This window comes from Labrus bergylta, chromosome 8, assembly GCF_963930695.1.
Source record: "Labrus bergylta chromosome 8, fLabBer1.1, whole genome shotgun sequence".
Lineage (NCBI taxonomy): Eukaryota > Metazoa > Chordata > Actinopteri > Labriformes > Labridae > Labrus > Labrus bergylta.
The window spans coordinates 30,994,921-31,008,140 of record NC_089202.1 but is presented as its reverse complement, the minus strand read 5'-3'; the positions used below and the strand labels follow the sequence as shown (position 1 = coordinate 31,008,140).

Genomic DNA, 13,220 nt, shown 5'->3' with positions numbered 1-13,220 from the left:
ACAACTTAGGGAAACAGCAGTGCTGTAAGAAGGTAAGCGCCAAAGAGAAGCTCTCTGATAATGAGGTCCTGAGTGATGCCAGCGTGAACAAAGCCATTACTGGACAGTGAGCCTGAAGGCAACAGAACTCTTTACTCACTGGATTGTTCTTTGGGAGGTTTGGATTTGCAGATTGTGCTCACGACCTTTTTCTTGATGTTCTCCAAGCTGCCAAAGTTCTGCACGGTGAACAGCCTCTCAGGTGTGCCGGTGATCTGCAGGAGCTCCAGATCGTGGACGTTTCCGATGCCGATGGCAAACACCTCGATCCCCAGATCCCTGAGACGGTTGGCCGCGTCCTCCACGTCGTCCTGAGATTCACCGTCTGTGATCAGCACCAGATTCTGGGATATCCCTTCCGATCTGCGGCTCCCACGAGAAGCCTCAAAGTACTCCCTGATGGCGTCCAGAGCTTTGCCAATGTTGGTGCCTCCGCCGGACTGAATCATCTTCTGGATGTGTTTACTCGCAGTCTCCAAAGTGTTCCACTGGTTCAGGTAAAACTCGTCCTTAAACTCACTGCTGAACTGAGCACATCCCACACGCACCAAATCATCGCTGATTTTGAAGCTGCTGATCACCTCTGTGGTGAAGTTCTTCATGATGGTGTAGTCCTGTTGTTGGATGCTGCCGGAGTAATCGATGAGGAAGACCAGGTCAGCCCTCTGTTTTTCACACACATTGGTGACGTCGCAGAGCTCCTGAGTGATGTTCTTGTACAGACCCTCCAGGGCGTCAAAGTTCTCCACGTGGAAGACTTTGGACTTGTCGTGCCCGGCCATGATCTCCAGCTGCGTCCTGTTGGCTCCTTCCACGCCGATACTGATCACGTTGATCTTGTTGTTTTTCAGCGCCACGGATGGAGCAACTAAATTGTTACGGTCCGTTGCATCCCCATCTGTGATCACCAACAGAATCTGCGGCACATTGAGATCAGCCCGACCGCCGTGTTCAGCTTTAAAATAGTCCAGAGCGTACCCCAGAGCCTTGCCGGTGTACGTGTCTCCATACGGGTTTTTGAGCTGTGAGATGGCTTTGAGAATGTCTCGTTTGGTTTCGTACTCCTTCAGGGTGAAGTTAGACTTTGGGTTGGTGGAGTAGAGGATGACTCCAAAGCGAGTCAGGTTTTTGCCCACTGTGGTCTGTTTCACCATGGACTCCATGAACTTCTGCATGCTTCGAAACTTGATCAGGTCGATGCTGGTGGAGCCGTCCACCAGGAAGATGATGTCCGCCCTCTCCGTCTTCTTACAATCTGGTCGGAAATAAAAAAGAACATGAAAGAAATGGGATCAGAGGGAAATATCGAAGAAATGATTGAGAACAAATCTGGTTAAATGACTAATAAACGTCCATATTCATTTCATATTATTTCAGGAAATAGAACATTGTTGGTGTATTTAAATCCATTCTGTTATTGTTAGTTTTTTTTAATTCACTCTGCAGTATATAGACTATAGGCATAATGCCAAAATGCCAAATTCACTTCTCCATGTTTCTCTAACATTAATATGTGTCTCTGGTCTACAAAACCCCCAATGATGAGAAAAGTCCATCCTCTCCGTCTTCTGCCTGCTCCACTTTTCAGAAAATGTGTGCTCAAACAGGCCGTTTGGAGATTTTCCCTTCATGACATCACAAAGGGCAGTAGCCCCTCCCCCAGGTGGGTGACACTCCCACAGCTAGGTGTTTGTTCTGCCCTCTGAGTCTGCCTTCTCACCGTAAACAATAGGACTTGGAGCGAGAAAGACAAAGTACACCCAAGCCCTTCCAGAGAGGGGGCGTGGTCAGACACAGCTCATTTACATATTTAAAGGTACAGACACAGAAACAGCCTGTTCTTAACAGGGCTGAAATAGAGGGGTTTATAGGCATAATCAAATACAGGATCAGAGTGGAGTGGCAAAATGTATACACCCTTTGGCATCATAATTAAAAACCTTTAAATGTCTGCATCTGGATCAGAGTAATGTCATCTAGTTTTTCTTTGAACAACCAGAATAATAGTGACCTTAAACATTTCAAACAACCAGGCCCTCAGTGTCAGCTGTTTTTTTTTCTGCACTCACAGAGCTCTCAGTTGAAAAAACGCCACACTCATTAATGTCACTTTTCCCTTTTAAACCAATGAAAACCAAGAAGGGGGCAGATTTCTGATATGTACTTTGTCAGCATCAGTGGCGGAGGAGAAACAAATCTGACACTCATTGTCGGGTCTAGAGCTGCAGCTGATGCCAGGACATGATTCTTTACTTTGTTTTTACTTTTTCTTGGTTATTGTGGTGACTGACTGATAACTTTAAATCGACTTGTTGTGTCTGTACTTGGATTACAGCATGCATCAAAGAGTTAAAGTCTCAGTCCGCTCTCACCTCTGTCCGGCTCACACAGCTCCAGAGCCACCTCACTCTCCAGGTCCTTCAGGGCGTCAAAGTCCCTCTCGGAGTACATCCTGTCTGGTGTCCCGCTGATCTCCAGCAGCTGGGTGGTGTTGGCGTCCACCACTCCAATGGCGTAGACCAGCACTCCATTAGCCCTCAGACTGGCGGCAGGGCCTGCCACCTCATCCTGAGCCTCGCCGTCTGTGATCACCACCAGCCTCTGCTTCAGGTTGGGCCGCCCTCCTCGAGCTACGTCAAAGTACTGCGACACTGCAGTGATAGCTTCACCTGTGAGCGTGCCCCCACCAAACTGGATCATGTCACCGATGGCTTGCAACATCTCATCCTGGGAGTAGAAGGAGTTGAGGGGGAACTCCATCGTTTGTCGGTCGCTGAACTGCATGACACCCACATGCACGTCGTTCTGCCCAATGATGGACTTACCGATGACAGATTTCATGAAGTCTTTCATTTTCTGGTAGTCGTCGTATTCAATGCTCCCAGAGCTGTCAATCAAGAAGATGAGGTCGCCAGGTTGGTCTTTGCAAGCTGTGAACAGAGCAGCGCAGACATGTTAGTGTGTGTGAGTGTGTGGCAGCATCTTTTATTTTAAACTGATGAGCCAATCAGAGGGACGTATGCTACTCTGATGTAGCTTGCTATGATGCATTGACACATAAGTTCTACATAAAAGTTCTTCATCTTCATACTGAAGATTCTGGATCTTCAGTATGTGAACTGTACTGGCTCTTGGTGGATTTGTAGTCCGAGTTGCACTGAGCAAATACGAATCAGCAGGTTTTTGATGTATGCAGGAAATAAGGTCTGTGTGGACAACAACAAACAGGTAGATCTACTTTCACCTACTACCTTGTGAAAAATGTGTTTCTTTTTCGGGCTCATACTGCTGAAGTGAGCAAGAGTGAAGCTGCTGAATAAGTTGTAGTTTACTGCTGAGGGGGCTAAACAGACAAAGGGGCGCTCCAATGAAATGCTATCGACCTAGAAGCACGCTAAAGAAAGTCATACCAAGAAGTCACAATTCACTTAGTAGACGCTTTTATCGAAAGCGACGTACATCAGAGAGTAAGTACAACACCACTAAACGCTGACCGAGAAATACTGACAAATATTCCCAGAGGCATTTATCATCTATCAGAAACTGATAGACCAACGTCGCACAGTAACGCGGGTCAACTAACTGATCGAAGCAGCCATAAACCAGCAACTCCCGTGTACTGCAACGTTATGTTACAGTCTGGTGTCTGTTTTGAGTGATGTAACGGCTGTTTCTGATTTTTTAAATCATCTTCCTCCGTAACAAAAAGGTCTCTCTCTGTATGGATCCTCTCTCGAATGCTGTCAGACTCTTAAAATAACTATCTGAGCCTGTCAGGGACAAAGACAAAAAATTTGAGAGGAGACACTTTGATCAGACGGATTCGTCTACAGTAGAAAACATTGCAGACTTAGCAGCCTGTTTAATTGCTACTGACTGAAGCGATCTCTACTGGGATCGCTCCTCATAGTGTCGACCACAAACCACAAATAAATCCTGATCCTTTGAATATACACATGCAGTCAAAGATCTTTGTTTTGTAGAACTTGTTGCCTTCACCGCCTCGTCTATCATCTCTATCACACCTGCCTCACTGTCACCTGCAGACAGCGATACACACATTTTAAACTTTAGTGCAGTCTTCTTACCGCCCGGAGAACAGATGTCTGTGACGATGTTGTCCTTGATGGGTTTCAGAGCATCAAAGTTGTTGACAAAGAACATCCTTGCGGGGTCTCCGGAGATCTCTCTCAGCTCTTCTTGGTCTGCGTTTTTCACCCCGATGGCGTACACCTTGACCCCCTGTGCCCGCAGCTTTTCTGCAGGAATCTTGACCTCATCGGATGATTTACCATCAGTGATCACAATCAGGTACTCTGAGACTTTGTGACCTCGAGAGGCCTCTGCTCGTTCAAAGTATGGGCCCATGAAGTTCAGCGCTCTTCCTGTCTCAGTGCCGCCTCCTTTTTGTTGGATTTTCAACACGGCGTCCTCCAGGGCCTTGGTGTCCGAGTGTGCGGTCAGATCAAACTCTAAGTTTGGTGCGTCTGCGTATTTTGCGACCCCCATGCGAACGTGTTCGAGCCCGATACGGAAAGTGTGCAGAAACTCGATGATGAACTTCTTCATGTCACTGAAGTCGGTCGGGTAGATGCTCCCTGAGTGATCGATCAGGAAGAAGAAGTCCGCTTCATCCGTTTGTGAGCAGCCTGGAGAAGGGAAAAACATAACAGTGTGAATTATTTTCTAAAGACATCAACTTTACTCGACCTGAACACTGATTTATAAAACGTTATAGGCTGGGACACAGTCACTCTACTCTGTGCTAAATATTAAAGAGAGTTTGGTTCACACCTTCTTTGATGCCCTTTTGTCTTGTGTTGACTGAGACTGCTTGCTTGATGATGTTCACACACATGCTCTTCTGCAGGGTCTGCTCCAGCGTCTTCAGTTTCGTGAAGTCGTCCACCACAAACGTGTGCTTGTGTGTGGGATACGACGCCATCTGTTTCAGCTCGTCCTCGTTTGCACCTTTGACTCCAACTGCGTAAACGGTGATGCCCTCACGTCGTAATTCATATGCTGCCTTGCTAACGTTGTACTGGGATTCCCCATCAGTGATCACCACCGCCACCTGCTGGACGCCCTTGTCCTTCCTGCTTCCTTTCTCTTTGATGAAAACGCTCTTGCGGGCGTACTCTAAGGCATCTCTGGTGTTGGTACCTCCTCCGTGGTAAGGCAGGATCTTGATGAACTTGAGCAGATCGTTCTTGTCATTGAAGGTGTTGAGGTGAACAAGCGCTGAGGGTCTGTCGGCGAAACTCATGATGCCCACTCGGACTCTCTTCGGGCCGACGTCCAGGCCGCTCACGATGGAGTGAAGGAAAGCACGAACCAGCTGGAAATTTGGCGTCCCGATGCTTCCAGACTCATCGATGATGAACACGATGTCGGCCAGTTTGGCTGCTTTGCAATCTGTAGGGAAGGGAGATATCAGTAAAGTCATTTTAGGCTTCCGTTAGATTAGCTAATTTTAAAAAAGGACTATCTGTTAGGGTTAGGGTTAGAGCAGAGCACACGTCTGTTAATCAGTCAATCCGTTAAAACGTTAATTATCTGCTTTCATTTAAACACTTTTATTCATGGACCCATCATGTTCTGGATCCCTCTCTCCTGACAGGTGTGCACTGAGGCTGAGTTGGTACATTTCGGGGGAAGAGGGTGCGCTATTAAAAAATGTTTAGGGTCCGATTGGATCTGAAAACAAACTTCTGGGTTCCCTCAGGGTTCCAGTCTAACTTTGGACCTTCAAAGAGGTCTAGTCTGAAGCAGCTCACATTTCTGAGACTGAATTTAACGGCAAGATTTGGAGTGACACTGACTCTGAATGAGGACGTTGATAGAAGTGATGATACAAAAAGTGTAAGTGAAAGGGTTTATTTACCTCCAGTAAGAACCGGCTCCTCTTCTTCTCTCTCAAAAATGGCCCTCAGCTCGGGTACGGCCGTCTGACTGATGGCTGGGAATGCATATGGTGAAGTCGCTATGAGACGCATCTCAGTCATGGAAGCGCCAAGGCTGAACCCCACCACGGTCACTCCTGAAGATTTGATCAGACGGGACTCCCTGTACACTGGATCATCTGAGTCTTTTCCACTCAGAACCACCAGGAACTGTCTGGCGCCGAAGTTCGCGCGGCCCCCCGCCTTCATGGTGAATAAGTTGGTGGTTGCGTTCTGAAGAGCGTAGCCTAATCTACGACGTTCGCCGACTTGTATTTTGCGTTGGCGGAAACGCCTCAGAGCCGCCTGGGTCGCCTCCTTGGTTTGGAGAGTGTTGAGGAAAAACTCCACCTTGACGTCCTGCCCGTACTGAGCCAATCCCAGGCGGTAAGAGGACGCTCCGAAGTCCATCTGATTGACCAGTCGGGTGATGACAGTCCTGACCTGCTGGAACTCTGCTGATGACAAGCCGCTGTCGACCAGGAAGAAGATGTCTGCATACTTCTCTGCCAAGGCTGAAAGAAGACAGACAAAGTAAGAAGATCTGCTGGTATGGTTAAACGAAAGTGAAACACACATTTTATTTTGGTTTCTCAATGAGCTCCCACACTAAACTTGAGAAACAGGGATTTAAAAACAGTTTCTCCCTTTTTTCCCAAACCCTTTCTCTTTCTTAACTGTTCTTTATTCAAGCCAACAATGCATCATCGCCAGCTGACCTCCGACTTCACTGGAACCAGGGAGTATTATTTCTGCAGACTTCAAGTGTGTGTAATGTAATGTGGAAAAAGATACGCTTTCTAAGGAAACGGTACATTAATTGAATAACCTGAGCTCCATTTCAAGGTGACGTCTAACTCCAGCTACACGAGAGCTCTCTGTCAGTCGAACACACTAACTCAGGAGAAGTCCTACTTGGCCTGTGAAAGCAAGCCGGTAAAGTACTTAATGCTGCTGAAGGAGCTTTGTTAAGTCTGCAAGGATTAGCCCTGATGATGTCATCATGATGTCATCAGTGTTATCTCAGCTGGGCCCGAATATTCAAGTCTTAATAGAGGGTCGGCTTTACGACTGAGGAGGTAAATTTAAAGGTAGGATTGTCACAATGCCTGAATTTTAAACTTTGATATAATAATAAAAATCAAACTATATCGATACCTGTTTTACCAATGGAACAAAAAAATAAATATTCTGCAAAGCGGGGCACTCCAGAAAGAGTTTGAGAACCGCTGATGAAATCAGACAGAGTGTTTTGTCAGTTTGACTCACCTTGCCGCTGGTCCTCCACAGAGGTGCACACAGTTTTCAGCAGGCCGTCAGTGAGCCTCTGCAGGGCCTGGTAGCTGTCGATGGTGAACAGGTAGCGATCTGAAGGCAGATTCGCGATGGACCCCAGCTCCTTCAGGTTGAACTGTCCCACCCCGATACCAAAAATGATGACGTTGCGCTGCCTCAGCTCCTGTGCGGGCAGTATCACATCGTCTGCAGAGTCCCCATCAGTGATGACCACAGCGATCTGAGGCACCCGGTCTTTGGCTCTACTCCCCGCCTCTTGAGTGAAGTACTCCTTCAGGAGGAACGTCATGGCCTTCCCTGTTTCCGTGCCTCCTGTTCGGTACTGGAATGTGTCCACCTCAGCCAACAGGGAATCCTTGTCCATGTGATCCTTCAGAAGGAACTCTTTGTACGGTTCATCGCTGTACTGAGCCAAGCCCACCCGGACTTTGTCAGGGCCGATGTCGAGGCCTGTGATGACGCTTCGGAGGAACTGCCTCATCTCCTGAAAGTTGCTGATGCCGATGCTGGAGGAGCCATCGACCAGGAAGACGATGTCGGCCACGGTGGCTTGAGAACACTCTGGACAAGAAGGAAAAAAAAGTCAGCAACAAACCGAAGAAAGTGTAACATCTGTGTGTTAGTTTAGCTATAACAAGCTGTCCGGTTATTAAATGATGATGGTGTAGTGCATTTATGTTCCCATTCCTACATGTCTAAATGATCAGACTCATCAGAAGCTCCATGGCAACAAGAACATCTAACAGGGATAGTGAGGTGCCCTAAAGTAACTCCTCATCTGGACAAACCTCGTTTATGTGATAAAGAATCGATGTGAAGAATATCAGAGTACAAAACTCAAACTGGATCCTGACTAGGATCATGCTCAACTCAAACTTTTTTAACTTATCCCTCTCGGCTGATGGAACGAGCTTTTCTTGTTTAGGGGATTTATTTCACATTTAAATGACTTAAATGAAGAGAGAAGATGATCCCGTCACAGCCTCGAGGTAAGAAAAACAAAAAGTCATTCTCAGCTACATGCTTTGAAACATTTTACCTTTAGACAACTGCAGGAGTTGTCGTCGTTTGACTTCGTCTACTGTTGTGCAAAGTGTCTGGATGATGCTCTGAGAGATTCCCTGCAGAGCCGCAAAATTAGACACGCTGTAGACGTGCTGACTGTGCGGCTCATTCGCGATCTCCCTCAGCTGGTCTTCATCTGCATCTTTAATACCAATGGCATAGAGAACGATTCCCTGTCTCTTCAGATTCTGGGCATGGACCTCCACGCTGTCTTGGGACTTTCCATCAGTGATGACCACAGCAATCTGCGGCACATGCTGACGCACCCGGCTCCCTGCCGCCTGCACAAAGTGCTTCTTCAGCATGAAGTCCAAGCCTTGTCCTGTCTGCGTGCCGCCCCCCATGTATGGCAACTTGCTGATGTACTGCAGGATGTCCTCCTTGTTCTGATGGGTGTTGAGCAGGAACTCTGTCCGTGGGGAGCTGCTGTATTGGACCAGCCCGATGCGGACATGCTCAGGCCCGATGTCGAAGCTGTTGACCAGCGTGTAGAGAAACTGACGGATCTGCTCGAAGTTCTCGTTACCGATGCTCCATGATCCGTCCACCATGAAGACGATGTCAGCAACAGCCTCTTGAGTGCAGACTAAGGGGGGAGGTGATCAAGTCATGGGGAGGCCTCGCAGATAAGAAGTCACAGGCTGCCACAGGGGCTTCCACCAAGGCTTGAAAGCGTGTCAGTCAGTGTTGATAGCGTGACAGAAGTGGTGGTTTGCTTGAGCGTTGTGAAACAAATGAGCAGCTTGTTGTGGTTGTGAAGAGTTTCTGCATAGGAGCAGGAATCGGTCCTGAAAGCACTTACCTTCAGGTGGATGCAAAAGTGTGATGTGAGCAGGACAAAGTGGTGTTGCAAACATGAAGTGTTCATTCATTTCAGAGTGATCTGAAGCAGCAAACAAAAGGTGGAAGGAACTGTGATCCAATCGCACCTTTCCTTCGATTCCTCTTTCTCACTGTGCGGTGTTTGAAATCTGTTCAAGGCCTTTGACCGTAAACATTTCAGACCTTACATGATTGCGCCCTGCTGCATAAAGATCACTTTCTCAAAATGTTGTCCAAATGATTCATATCAATTCTGGCACCAACTCAAAGCAAATGCATTTTACATACTATCTTTGATCTGGTATTTGTTTCACCAGAGATCGCAAGATACTCCTCCACGCTTCTTAATTGCACATTGCCAAATAGGGCACCGACAGACTCTAGACTCGCCACTGGTGTTTTAAAACAATCTCAGATTTTTTAAACACAGTCTGACAGAGAGGATAGAAAAGTGCCGAAACTTTTTTAACCAAAGTTACTTCAAACGAGAAATAAGAAGACGTTGTTGCTGATTCAGATTCTTATGTGGGCAGATAACGATGTTTCTCACGTCCTCAAGTTATATTTACAGCACATGTCTCACAAACAGACAGAGAGGAGACCATGATGTCTGCCAGCCGACGCCCACTCCTATAGACGGCTAATTCTTCTTAATTTTTCTCCACTGTCTTTCATTGAAAAACTTTTTTTGGGGTTATAACAGCAATAGAGTGAATGGTGTCAATCTTTTCATGCAGCGGGGCGCTGGAGGTCAAAGCAGTTCAAAGAATGATTTTTTGTGATTTTGTGGTTGAATTAATTTGTGTACGTGCTCGACAGCAAACACATTCCTGCGTGGGTTAGTAACGGTGCTCCGTACGTGTTCACAATGAAATGACCTTAAAATACTTACCACGCACTTCATTCACATGTGGTCATTAGATGTGTGTGTACAGTGTGTGTGTGTGTGTGTGTGTGTGTGTGTGTGTGTGTGTGTGTGTGTTGTTGGTGTGTTGTTGGTGTGTTGTGTGTGTGTGTGTGTGTAGTGTGTGTGTGTTGTTGGTGTGTTGTTGGTGTGTTGTGTGTGTGTTGTGTGTGTGTGTGTGTGTGTGTGTGTGTGTGTGTGTGTTGTTGGTGTGTTGTTGGTGTGTTGTGTGTGTGTGTGTGTGTGTGTAGTGTGTGTGTGTTGTTGGTGTGTTGTTGGTGTGTTGTGTGTGTGTGTGTGTGTGTGTGTGTAGTGTGTGTGTGTGTGTTGTTGGTGTGTTGTGTGTGTTGTGTGTGTGTGTGTAGTGTGTGTGTGTTGTTGGTGTGTTGTGTGTGTGTTGTGTGTGTGTGTGTGTGTAGTGTGTGTGTGTGTGCTGTTGGTGTGTTGTGTGTGTGTGTGTGTGTAGTGTGTGTGTGTGTGTTGTTGGTGTGTTGTGTGTGTGTTGTGTGTGTGTGTGTGTGTAGTGTGTGTGTGTGTGTGTGTGTGTGTGTGTAGTGTGTGTGTAGTGTGTGTGTGTTGTTGGTGTGTTGTTGGTGTGTTGTGTGTGTGTTGTGTATGCGTGTGTGTGTGTGTGTGTGTGTAGTGCGTGTGTTGTTGGTGTGTTGTGTTGGTGTGTAAAGTGTGTGTGTGTGTGTGTGTAGTGTGTGTGTGTGTGTAGTGTGTGTGTAGTGTGTGTGTGTTGTTGGTGTGTTGTTGGTGTGTTGTGTGTGTGTTGTGTATGTGTGTGTGTGTGTGTGTGTAGTGCGTGTGTTGTTGGTGTGTTGTGTTGGTGTGTAAAGTGTGTGTGTGTGTGTGTGTGTAGTGTGTGTGTGTGTGTAGTGTGTGTGTAGTGTGTGTGTGTTGTTGGTGTGTTGTTGGTGTGTTGTGTGTGTGTGTGTGTGTGTAGTGTGTGTGTGTTGTTGGTGTGTTGTGTGTGTGTGTGTAGTGTGTGTGTGTGTGTAGTGTGTGTGTGTTGTTGGTGTGTTGTGTGTGTGTGTGTAGTGTGTGTGTGTGTGTAGTGTGTGTGTGTTGTTGGTGTGTTGTTGGTGTGTGTGTGTGTAGTGTGTGTGTGTTGTTGGTGTGTTGTTGGTGTGTTGTGTGTGTGTGTGTGTATTGTGTGTGTAGTGTGTGTGTGTGTAGTGTGTGTAGTGTGTGTGTGTTGTTGGTGTGTTGTGTGTGTGTGTGTGTGTAGTGTGTGTAGTGTGTGTGTGTGTGTAGTGTGTGTGTAGTGTGTGTGTGTTGTTGGTGTGTTGTTGGTGTGTTGTGTGTGTGTGTAGTGTGTGTGTGTTGTTGGTGTGTTGTTGGTGTGTGTGTGTGTGTGTGTTGTTGGTGTGTTGTTGGTGTGTTGTGTGTGTGTGTGTGTAGTGTGTGTGTGTGTGTAGTGTGTGTAGTGTGTGTGTGTTGTTGGTGTGTTGTTGGTGTGTTGTGTGTGTGTGTGTGTGTGTGTGTAGTGTGTGTAGTGTGTGTGTGTTGTTGGTGTGTTGTTGGTGTGTTGTGTGTGTGTGTGTGTGTAGTGTGTGTAGTGTGTGTGTTGTTGTTGGTGTGTTGTTGGTGTGTTGTGTGTGTGTGTGTGTGTAGTGTGTGTGTGTGTGTGTAGTGTGTGTAGTGTGTGTGTGTTGTTGGTGTGTTGTTGGTGTGTTGTGTGTGTGTGTGTGTGTGTGTAGTGTGTGTAGTGTGTGTGTTGTTGGTGTGTAATTTACAGACACTTCATACGTGGGTGTTTCAGATGTTATGGGCTGATGTAATGCTGAGCTGGGGGCACGTTTGCAGTGATCCTTGATTGGCTGGTATGCAGGAAGTTAAATCACGGCTGCGTAATCACACCCACCTGTCTTCTGAGCAGCGTTGCCGTAGAAACACGCTGCCACGATGAGGCAGAGGAGAAGACTCCGCCTCCCTTCCATGCTGGAACAGCTCTCGGGTTTCTCTCTCTCTCACTGCAACACAAAGACAAAAGAGGAGGGTCGTAAACGCAGAGAACAAATCTGTTCCCCATCTGGAGGCGCAGCGGGGAGCGAGCGTTTGTTCCAGAAAATCACGATACTATCGCCTGCACGCATTTACAGAGACAGGACACGCCCCCCCCCCCCCCCCCCCCCCCCCCGACTCTGCATAGGAAAACTTTAAAACGCTTTGTTTTTGGCCTGAAGACTTAAAATCACCTCCAAGCTGTGATCAGAAAGCTTCATTAAAAGAGGAATTTACTCAAATCTTACTCAAAGCGCTAGCTTAACATTAGCATGCCTGGTTAATGTTAGCATCTGGTGGATCAAGAGGAGATCTTTAATCAACAAGTTATCTGGGGTGGGGCGCTGGTTCAGCTCGCTGGGTAGAGCAGAAACTCCTCTAAACGCTGCTCACTGATTAGACCCCAGAGCGCTTGGTGCATTCTGTAATCGGCCATGACACAGTCTGTAATATTATCTTTCTAATGGCGTCCACCAGGAATTGTTTTTGCCTCTGACAGGCTCAGATTGTTATTCTAAGTGTCTTACCACAGAGAGGACACGCACATTGATTGACCGTCCCTGATACCAGAAACGTCACACAGGTGTTGATGGTCTGAAGATACCTCAACCGGTCAGTATGATTGAACAAATGTTTGACTTAAGTCCAGCAACATTTAATCACATACCCATAAATCAGTGGTTCCCAACCTTTTTGGGCTCCTGATCTCACCTTGACTTCACAAAACTCTGGTGACTCCAGACATCCGAAACACAAACAGCTTCTTGCTCAAATACATTTTTCTTCTGCAGGTAACATTCAATTAGAGCACATGTAGGTGTGTTCTTGTTTATTACTGTGGACAGAGGAAGAACGGTTGGGAAGACGTTTTCAGCACAATGGATGACAGACAGACGGAGACCCTGCAGCGGTCTTGTTTTGGCTTTGGCCCACCCATTTGAATTGCATGTGATCTGGCATCGCATGCAAGGTTAGGGAAGCCAACACCTCCTGTGTTCTGTGAGGTAGAAGGGCTGGTTTAGTCGATGTAGGGGTGTCCAGGGGATTTGAAGGGCGTGATGTAACAGCTGTTTGTGGTTAACTCTTTGATCAGGAGCCTACACTTAGAATAACAATCTGAGTGTGTCAGGGTCAACAAAAAATGG

General features: G+C 47.0%; 1 protein-coding gene across 3 annotated transcripts in view; it reads right to left on the bottom strand.

The window, feature by feature from the left end:
- col6a4a (collagen, type VI, alpha 4a) overlaps positions 1-13,220 on the bottom strand; it is a 62,413-nt gene that overhangs the window by 27,740 nt on the left and 21,453 nt on the right. For 2 of the 3 annotated variants that reach the window (XM_065957572.1, XM_065957573.1), the window contains exons 3-10: positions 11,936-12,044; positions 8,317-8,928; positions 7,251-7,838; positions 5,924-6,496; positions 4,834-5,454; positions 4,128-4,688; positions 2,412-2,969; positions 140-1,294 (exon numbers count right to left, since the gene is read on the bottom strand). In XM_065957572.1, coding sequence (XP_065813644.1) covers positions 140-1,294; positions 2,412-2,969; positions 4,128-4,688; positions 4,834-5,454; positions 5,924-6,496; positions 7,251-7,838; positions 8,317-8,928; positions 11,936-12,011 — 4,744 coding nt within the window. In that variant the 5' untranslated portion in view covers positions 12,012-12,044. The remainder of the gene's footprint in view (positions 1-139; positions 1,295-2,411; positions 2,970-4,127; positions 4,689-4,833; positions 5,455-5,923; positions 6,497-7,250; positions 7,839-8,316; positions 8,929-11,935; positions 12,045-13,220) is intronic. The other variant, XM_065957574.1, reaches the window with a different exon arrangement.